Here is an 11,026-nt window from a genome sequence, read left to right on the forward strand (position 1 = left end):
CATTCGGAGATATTGTCGAAATATCGAGCTCCACCAAATAAATATAAAAAACATGGTAAATATCCCGTTTTAAATACTGTTAGAAATGAGAAGTGCTTATGCAAAATAAGTAGTAGATTTTATTTTACAATTTGGCGTAAATATCTAAATTTTTGACGTTTTATTTTGAGTTAAATCACTGTTCACAATATTTCGGCAGTTTACAATCTCGCGAAATAGATTTATAATCTAACGGTATTTACGGTGACATATACACCTCTGAACATAAATTCATTTTTTTCTTTTTATTTTTTATCTACCGTTTTGATAAGAATAAAATAGAGAATATTTGACATCTTTGTAATTATTGTTATTCTGTCAAATTTTCTGTAATGTTTTTAAATTTTTCAAGTTAATATTTTTCATGTTATTATTTTTTTTATAATGCAAGGAACATTTTTAGATTCAACTTATGTTTTAAGAAGAAATAATTTATTTTTTTGACTTTAAACGAATTTTATCAAGAAAATGCTTAGACACAAGAATGCATGTTTCAGGTAATGTGCAAAATCATAATGTTCAACAGAACTTATCATATTTATAACGCTTAGGCTCGAACGGCTACAGTCAGATGTTCAGACTGTGTCCTAAATCAAGTATTATGATTTAATGGTGAGATAAGGGGTATTTTTCTAATAGTGGCTATCTGAATCTGTTTAAGCTTACACACTAAAATTTCTGCGGCCGCGCCTCTGCATTGATCGGAGGAGTTATGGGGTGGGTTAGCCGTTATGCTTTGCGGTGGAAAAAAATCTCCTTAGAGCAAGACAGACTCGCCTCAACCTTTCAGGTTGCTCCTCTTCCTTCCAACCTACGGGGAAAGGAAATCGTCTTGATCTTAACATACTCGGCAGTTCTGCACGCTTTCATTTGTGAGAGTGATCTGAAACTCACGTACCAGATCGGCAGCGCGATCGGTCATCTTTGCTGACTTCCTACTCTGAGCTGTTATAAGGATGCAGGAGTATTATATTCTATGCATTTTTAAGAACACTATTATTTTTTAGGGCGTAATGTGATACTTAAATGATGTAGGCATTTATTCCAAAAAATCAAAGTAAAAGCAAAAGTAAATTGGACAATATTTTTTAAATGTTTGTGCCCGTTTTTTTACAAAGATACTAAGATATTATTATACATTGCCTGGGCGAACTAATGGCATACTTTTTTTTTCAGTTGTAGAAATATAATTATACATGGTACGTTCCTCAAAAAATATCTATTTTTTCTTAAATTGAAAAATATGTGTCGCAACTTTACTGATATTACTGGAGATATGGTTTGTCCGAATATGATTAGAGGTATAGACCACCTTCGAGACCCTCGTCTTAACAAGGTAAGATATTTAAAAAATATCATATCATTATTTGGTAAAAAAATAAAGAAAATTCAGAACAGCTTATATAAAAAATTTAATATAAAAACACTAATATCTAACCCGCTCTCAAATAAAAAAAAGTGGTAGATAGATACTTATCTAATTTAAATAATTTTTATTTATTTTATAAAAATGTATTTCAACAAGATATTTAATAATAACAGCAACATCTTAGAATATTATTCCTTCTTTTGTGTCCTCTTATTTCTTTTTACAAAGTCTTTTTTATATATTTTAGGGTTTAGCATTTACATTAGAAGAGAGACAAACATTGGGTATTCAAGGACTTTTAGCTACTGAATATAAAACACAAGAAGAACAATTAAATATATGCAGAATATCATTGGATTTATACAAAGACCCTCTAAGCAAATATATTTATTTGGTAGAATTGCAGGTATTTTAACCCAACAATACTTGTAATATTTAAGCAAAACTATTCGTAACAAATATCTTTCTAGGCCTTTATGATATTTTTGTGCTTTATTTTAGGATATGAATGAAAAATTATTCTTTAGTCTCTTATCACAGAATATTGAAAAATTTTTGCCTATAGTTTACACCCCGACAGTGGGATTGGCTTGTCAAAGATTTGGTCTCATTTACAGAAGACCTCGTGGCCTCTTCGTAACTATTTACGACAAAGGTCATGTGTTAAACATTCTTAATAACTGGTATGTATTAAATATTTATACAAATAATATTATAGATTTAAAAAAGAAGGACTATGATGTAATATGAATCGACAACACACGAAATAGGTATGTAGTATAAGTGAGGGTTAATTACATGCCAAGTATTACTGAATAAGCTTTGAAGAAAAACATTCTATGGAAATATAAGGAGTTATGAAACATTTATATCTATGTAACCTCGTGGCATAACGCGGTGGATTAATCTTCGAAGTGTTTTCAAGTACTCGTATACCCTTGGGCTACCGGGCGGGCTTAGACATAGGCATGTTACGACGTTGTTAGCCTTATCAACTTATTCGTTTTATTACCGAAAATTTTAAGGGGAATAATTTTTATTTATATAATAGGCCTGAACAGGACGTCAGGGCCATCGTATTCACAGATGGTGAACGAATATTGGGCTTGGGAGATCTAGGCGCCTATGGAATGGGAATACCTGTTGGTAAACTGGCTCTTTATACAGTTTTAGCTGGTATCAAACCTCATCAATGTCTTCCTATTACTTTGGATGTCGGGACAGATAATCAGGTATCTTGCGTTTATAATTATTTTTCAAAAATTCCATATGAATGAATTGGACATTATTTTAACTGACTTTGAAAATGCCGTTTCATGTTTAAAATAAAATACGTTAAGGTATAATCATATTAAATGGACTAAGTACTTTTAGTTTTGAATGGTAGCTTAAAATTAATATACATATTTGCTTGCAAGACAAATATGCAACTTGGTAATTAATTATTATTCATAGAAACAATCTACATGGAGATGTCTTAGTACGTTTCGCTTATCCTTACCAAGATGTTAAAAATAATTTGAAAATTATCATGAACAGTAAACAAATAAATAACATGAGGTCAGGCCTGGAATAGGTAGCTTTTAGAATATTCTATAGTTTACAAAGCGTTCATAACAGTACAAACTAATTATGAGCGACGTAACGTTCCCATAAAGGAATGTTTCTTAGCTTGTTAGAAGTTTTAGTTAAAATATGGTTTTCAGAGATGAACATGTTACATATTTTAGGTCTGCTAAGATTACCTTGTAAATTCTTTTGTATGAAATGTGTTGCTATATTATTTTTATTGGTTATATTTTGTATGTGTATGGTATGTGTATAAAAATTTAAATATTGCTTAACTAGAAAAAATTATAAATTCGAAAGACGCTATTGGTACATATTTCGGAGAAACCTCTAAACTTTCTTGGTGCTTCTTAATGGTTTAATTCCGTAACAGTAAAATAAAAAGCAAATGAGAGCTATTTTAAAGTTATTTTAAATTAGTTGGTTGTTATTGGTAAAATCTACTGACAGTCAAATTAATTGGTGGCAATCTCTACCAAAATAGAATGACGACTCTGAAAACAAATAAATTGGGTACTTCTTAATGAAAACACAAAACATACCTACATTTAACAATGTTGGCAGTATGTCATTATAAATATATTATATTGTTTGTCGGAAACATTATTTTAGGACCTTTTAGAAGACCCTCTTTATATAGGCCTTCGGCAGAAGAGAGTTCGTGGCAAAGAATACGATGAATTTATTGATGAGTTTATGCGAGCCGCTATTGAAAGATTTGGTCCCAATACTCTGTTGCAGGTAAATTTATTTTAACTAATATTTACTCATAGATGTTAAGCATATGGTTTTTCATAAGAGGAAGTTCGAAAGTGGCACCGGAAAATCGAGAAGCTATCTGGAAACCGGCGGTCTTGGTATGGGCATGTTATGCGTAGGAATGAGGACCATATTGTGAGAAAGGTTTTGAGAATGGATATGGATGGATATAGAGGTAGGGGACGACCAAAGAAACGATGGATGGATTGTGTGAAAGACGATATGGTTAGAAATAATGTTACTTGTGAGATGACGTCCGACACAGAAGTATGGAAGAAGAAGACATGCTGCGCCGACCCAAAGAGGATGTTGAGATGTTAGGCATATAGTTACTTATTCATTATTGTCTTCAAAGTTCAAAAATTCAAGATATTAAATGTCATTAAAATTTTCAATAAAAAATGTAAAATAATGATAATAGTTGTTTATTTGTATGAAACATAATATAACATTATACAAATTTGTAAATACATATACATGTTTAGTAAACGATATTATGCAAATACTATGTAAACTCTATCACTGTAGTTTAAAACTAATGAAAATAATTACACCCAATTCATCATATCATAAAGTCAACAATGTTTTATAGACTTAAACCCAATGATAGAGTAGTCAGTTAAGGCCGAATTTAATCAATTGGAACCAAAGTTCATAATATCACTAACATTACAAACTAAACAACGGACAAAATATTATGTCGTACGATAATTCCTACTATAGCTATCATTACTTTTCTTTATAGTTTGAAGATTTTGCCTTAATAAATGCAACTCGACTTCTTGAAAAATATCGTGAGGAATACTGTACATTTAATGATGACATTCAAGGTACTGCGAGTGTGGCAGTTGCCGGACTTTTTGCTTCTAGTAGAATAACCAAAAAGAAAATGAACGAAAATATTTTCATGTTCCTCGGTGCTGGATCTGTAAGTGCAAGATATTACATAAGACATACCTCAATTATTTCGGTTTTTAGCCAGCTTATAAAATTTCCTGATAATAAAATAATTTTACGAGAAATGAATTTTAACGACATGCTTGTAAGTTGAGCTTTAAATTCATTCTTGAAATTTATGCAATAATAGATAAACAAATATAAAATGTATGAGTTTATTAGGCGGCAACCGGTATAGCCAACTTAATAGTCGCAGCTATGGTCGAAGATGGTATGAAACTCGAAGAAGCTCAAAAATTAATCTATATGTTCGACGTCGACGGTCTGTTAACCAAAAATCGTCCAAATGGTCTTCCAAGCCATGCCAAACATTTCGGAAAAGATATGGAAGCCGAAAAAAATTTTGAAAAGTGCGTCGCTACTATTAAGCCAACCTGTCTAATTGGTTAGTTTTAATAGTAAATAATTTATAACTTGAAGTTTAAGAAGCAATTCTTGATGAAATTGTTAAATTAATTTACCGAAATTAACGAAATTTAAAATTATGAATGAACATTTACCATACAGCTGTTTTAATATTAAGTAGTTGAATATTTTTTGAACGATCATTATCGTTTAGGTTGTTCGACTGTTGGTGGTGCGTTTAACGAAAATATTTTGAAGCAAATGGCTAAAAATGCGGAGAGACCGGTAATATTCGCTCTATCGAACCCTACCAGTAAAGCGGAATGCACAGCACAAGCTGCTTATGATCACACAGAGGTAATTTGTACAAGTAATACAATTTAGGAATATACTCAACGACAAGATGAGCTTTAGGAAATTCTTAATCTTGATAAAGTCTAAAAGATATAATTATGAAACAACTAAAGTTGAGTTGAAGGATAAAATTTCTTGAAACAATTTCTACAAAGGATCAGTTAATTGTTTAATTATAAGTCATACTAGGAACGGCGAATTTTGTCGTTGGTTTATTTTGAATTAAAAGTAAAAGATGGAACAGGAATTCGGATATTTTTAAATTATTTTTGAATTAAAGATCTTTCTGACAATTTATTTTTTACAAAAAAGGCGCTGCTTCAACGAATATCGTTTGCGTGAACTCTAGACAAGAAATTAATAGTTTTCTATTTTTGAATAATTTTTAATTTTCCAAGATATCATATTTTACGTACATTGGAAATGTAACAATTAGTAAAAAGTAGCAAAATTGTCTATGTCTAAATCTCATTGTCTTTGATTAGTACGCCAGATGGCTTTGCCAGAGGACTTAGTAATAATAATCAGTATGTTCAATTAGTAGTTAAACAATATTATTGATAATTAGTAGTAAGACAACAACTTGCGATACAAACTATTCTGTGTTAAATTTTATTAAGATATTTCTAATAATTTAACATGTTTCAAAAATATGTACCTACCTATTGCTATTTTATCGATCCTATTTTATTATTGTAATAATATATCGATTAATTAATAATTATATCATTAATAATAATTTGTTAGTGTATTATGACTATAACACTTACTAATTGCAATGTGGAATTCTAAACAGATAAAGAACACCAAATTTGCCTTAGTTTTTTGTAGCGTTAAAATAAAATGAGAATAGATTTGTAAAATGACGTTTCAAAAATGTTTTTGTTATTGTTTTAAGTAACCGTGAGCTATTCGGAAAATTAAGATATTCCCAAGAGAATAATTAATACTTTTTATATTCAAAGTCAGTCAGTACAAGCTCATATAAACCCATTTATATTTTTTTTTAACATTTGTTTCCTTTCTCGTCTGTTTTCATAGGGGAGATGTGTTTTCGCATCAGGTTCTCCTTTCCCGCCCGTCAAGTATAATGGCAAAGAATATTTTACCGGTCAAGGTAACAATTCTTACATATTCCCTGGAATTGCGCTCGGTGTGATTGTGGCCCGCTCGCGACATATTCCAGAGAGTATGTTCTTGACTGCGGCTAGGGTAAGTAGTCGAATTTCAAAAGTTATATGGTTTTTGCATTGATTACCTTTTGTTAACCGATAGTTTGTCACCTTGTGAAATATCGAGAACTACATCATAATCGCTTTAGAATTGAGAACTATTTAATACAAAAAGGCTATAGTTTAAATTTACTTATATAGTCGGCAGATTAAAAAAAAAAAACATTTAACCATTTGGTTTTCAAAAGCACACAATGTCATAACAGATATTATTTTTTAAGCAGACATAATATTTGTCCATTAATTTCATGGGAAGATTGATATGCTTTGCTTTAAAAACTTCTGCTTTCGGAACAAAACTAATTCCGAACTGGGAAACTATAGGGAACAGCCCGTATAAAATGTTCATGAAAATTTACGAAACATTATACTAGCATAAACGGTTGTAAAATGTTTATTTCATCATAAAAATATTCAGAAATCTTAAACAACATTATATTCTTTTGAACAAAGTATACGTTGTATGTACCAACAGAGCCATTACCAAGCAATACAAACAAAATTATCACATTTAACCATTTTCATTGCGCGCTTATTCTTGAATTCAATTTGCATTCATAGCGGTTCCGGTATTTGTTGAAAAAGTTGTTGCATTCACTACCGTCAACAATAGTGTGAATTTAAGTTGTATAGATAAGAGTAGAGATCATTTCAGACGTTGGCAAACTTTGTAAGCGAAGGAGACTTGGCGCTCGGCCGAATATATCCTCCTCTCTGCGACGTGAGGAACGTATCGCTTAATATTGCGATCGAAGTCGCCAAGTTAGCCTATTGTAAAGGTACATTTTGTATATTGATATGTAGACAGATGTATTTTACTTAAATCAAAACTAAACACAATACAATCTACGTGTGCGTGCGGTTACCTTTATGCGTGCGTGCGTATGTGAGCGTGTGAGTGTAGATAATAAAAGTCATTCATGTGTCTCTATTCTCTTGAATATTATAAACAATTATTTTTATTAGTTGTGTGTGTATTTAAAAAAAATATATTACACGTTTAATTCTTAAGTTATGTGTACGAGTACCGTGAAAATTTTAAGCTAAGCTTCAACACTTGAATTTAAAATTAGCTATGCAATTTGATTTAATTGAATTCGGTATTGAATACCAGATTTTTTTGTTATATTGTTTCAACGACTATATTATTATCAATTAACAAAATTTTAAATAATTAATGAGCGCAGTTCTGAAAAGTTTTTGTGACTGTAGCGGTTAATACAGTCCATACTGACTTATCTCAAATTATTTCCTCGTTTGATTAAATAACGAAAACACAGTGCTTTATATTTTTATAACAATTGAAACTTCAATAGCGCAATGGGTAACGATGTAAGAAGTCTTGGTTTCAATCCTGACCCCTTAAGCTATTGTCATCCCCACTCCTAGCATAAACTTAAAGCTTAATTGAAGCGGTAAATATGAACACTGGTTATTACTTAAATCCGTTAATTGCTATAATTCTTTAAAAAAAATCCCACCAAATCACGCTTTCAAAATCTTATAATACACGGTGTATAGAATAATACGTAATGTTTGTGTACATATACATATAGTCGTTTGAAAAGAAAGATATCTTGTATTGGTCTATATGATTGGTTTTAATAGAAAACGACGATTCGTCGTCCTAGACGTCGCTTCCTAATAAATAACCAGTTTCAAATTTTTGTTTTAGATCATATTTGAGCACGTATTTACAATTCGAATCTTAAATGACATGTAATAAATGTTAGAGCGTTTGAGAGTATAACTTTTATACTAAATATGATATGCGTGTTATTATCAATCAAAAAGTATATGTTTTGCATAAATGAGATAGATGCGAGTGAGTGAATAAGCAATATTGAATCATAAGTTTGAAATTTACGTCACACTTTCCAGCGCACTGCTGGATTCTATACAATACGTCGATCGATTTATACAAAGTAGTTTTCAATATAAAAGTTTTGTTTCCAGACCTAGCGACTGCGTATCCCAAGCCGAAGGATTTCAAAACGTATATACAGAATCACACGTACAATCTGCAATATGACTCTAATATACCGAAATTCTTTAAATACCCAAAACCTCCCAACGTTAAGGTGAAAACGATGGAAGAAGTGTACAAAGGTTAAAGTGTTCTATATAATTGAAATGATTCTAATTTCTGTAAAAGTTGATAATTGAACCGCATCAATTAAAGTACTTATAAATAGCTTGGCTATACGAAAATTGTATGATTAAAGTTCGCAGAAAACAGTTCAATTTAATTGTAAAATTAGAATGTTAATAATACACTCGTTTTTTGAAATCAGTTTAATTTCTTGGTTTGTCTGTACGTTTATGTAAATAATATTAAAACAATAGTAAAATAGACAGTACTTAACGTCTTCTGGTCGTTTATATTTGGATTAAAAAAAGTTTTTCTCGAAAACAGCTATGATAATTCTAAGAATCTGTGAGAGATTTCTCGACCTTTTAAAAACTATATCGATATCAGATACTTATGCCGATTTATAACGTCACGCGTTTTAACTAATTAAAGACGACCATGTAACAACCCTAAAAGTATCTACATGATACAGTTAAGGACGTAGCTCATTAAAATAGTTACTATTGAAATTAAATCTAAAATTTGTTTTCTTTCGGACAACTACAACCGGGCTGATCAGATGATGTATGACAATGAGAAATGACGAGTTTTGAAATAAAACGTTGCCTTGTTAAATTGTCGTATTTAAAAACGGTACAATATTTTTTCCACAGGTCCAATGTCGAGGTGATATATACCAAGAAAACAGTCTGAAAAAACCAGTTGAGTTACGAGATGTAGCACTTTTGTAGCGCTCATTATAATACTTAGCATTTTTAACGAAACAAGCGCCGTTAAGAAAATTATTTCCAGTATAAAATGGGAATTGTTGTGAAGTAAGAAAAATTTAAGCGAAATTTTGAAAACGCACTCTTGATTGCCTAAATTATAATATGGAAAATAGATTTTTATTTTTTGTATTGTATTTGTGTGTATTATTAACTAATACAAATATAAATGTCATTTTGTTATAGCACCTGCATTTTTAATTACTTTAAGTAATGCGACAAGACCGACTTTAATAAGTGTCTTTGCACGTTGTCCTTGGCTAGAAAATTGAGTTTGTTCGTCCACGTCCCGGTTCCCTCAGTATCGTGTTAAGTTGCAAATGCTTGTATTGTATGCATGTACACGTATCGTCAACCAAGTTCGCTGGCTGGAACAATATCCCCCGGCTATCACGTTACGCGCCAGATGGTCGTCTACACATCTACAAACTGGACCATTGCCACAGAAAATGTTAGCTGCGCCTGGTATGTATACAACGGGTGAAACGTGTTCCCCAATTCGGAAATTGGCTTGCATTTTGACAGCACGCGGAACATATTAAAAACGAATGGAAAGAGTTTTCACGTTTTCGTGAATCAATTTCACCGAATTAGTTTTCGATGTTTTTATCATTAAATATATTTTTGTATACCCATCAGTTTGATGTCCCAGATTAAATCCGTATTAACAAATTACTTGTTGACTTCCAGGTAGGATGTATTATATACATAGGTATATAATAGTATTTAACTAACGTGACTTTGTATTTTAAAATTTTGAAATGAGTAATTACTGATTTTCTTGCCGGTTCTTCTAGGTAGAATCTGCATACCGAACCGGTGGTAGCTTAACTGAATATAGTTTGTTAAATGACGATTCAAAGAGTTGAGGTTTCATTCAAAGTGCCGAAATGTTAAGCGGTTGTAAAAGCCTACTTGAATGAAGTATATTTTGATTTTGATTAGAAAAATTTTTTTGTTATCGATAAAAAGTAAGCAATTTAGCTTACTCATGTATATAATTAATGTAAATATTAAAGTTTCTTATTAATCTCACACACATAGCTTATTTATATTTTTTTATGTATAATAATTCGTTTTATTTATGAGTATAAATATTTATCATACTATGTTTTAAATCAATCAATCAAAATTTTCTTCATTGTTATAAAGGAAATGTAAATTAAGATTCCAATAATAAAGAAATAAATTAAAATATCGATTGAAATCGTAGTCTTTCAACGGGAACTTGCATATTACAATGCATAAGTCTTTACGTAAACACAGCTGGACTATTCCGTCATTCTCAAAGTTCTATTGGACGGCGATCCGATATGGTAAGAAAATTGTTCAGTCGCAAGCAAATACTGCTATATGAATAAATTGGGGCTGTTATTGCGAGTAACTGAATATCTCAAGAAAAAAATCCACTAACTTGTATTTATTTGACTTCAATTTGAAAATGAAGCCGTGAACTCTTAAAAGACATCCGTTCAATCCAGTCACTAGCCATGTCTATCTAAACCAGTATTTAAGTTAAATATAATATAAATGGTACACCCTC

General features: G+C 31.0%; 1 protein-coding gene across 1 annotated transcript; it reads left to right on the forward strand.

Moving 5' to 3' along the window:
* Positions 1-4: 4 nt before the first annotated feature.
* Positions 5-9,576, forward strand: LOC125067231 (NADP-dependent malic enzyme-like). Its single transcript, XM_047675704.1, has 13 exons — positions 5-55; positions 1,216-1,375; positions 1,656-1,814; positions 1,910-2,091; positions 2,460-2,640; positions 3,590-3,718; positions 4,482-4,664; positions 4,856-5,078; positions 5,253-5,395; positions 6,434-6,604; positions 7,280-7,403; positions 8,581-8,733; positions 9,370-9,576. The coding sequence occupies exons 2-13, from the start codon at positions 1,283-1,285 to the stop codon at positions 9,384-9,386; spliced, it is 1,758 nt and encodes a 585-aa protein (XP_047531660.1). The 5' UTR covers positions 5-55; positions 1,216-1,282; the 3' UTR covers positions 9,387-9,576.
* Positions 9,577-11,026: the final 1,450 nt, after the last annotated feature.

This window comes from Vanessa atalanta, chromosome 11, assembly GCF_905147765.1.
Source record: "Vanessa atalanta chromosome 11, ilVanAtal1.2, whole genome shotgun sequence".
Classification (NCBI taxonomy): Eukaryota; Metazoa; Arthropoda; class Insecta; order Lepidoptera; family Nymphalidae; genus Vanessa; species Vanessa atalanta.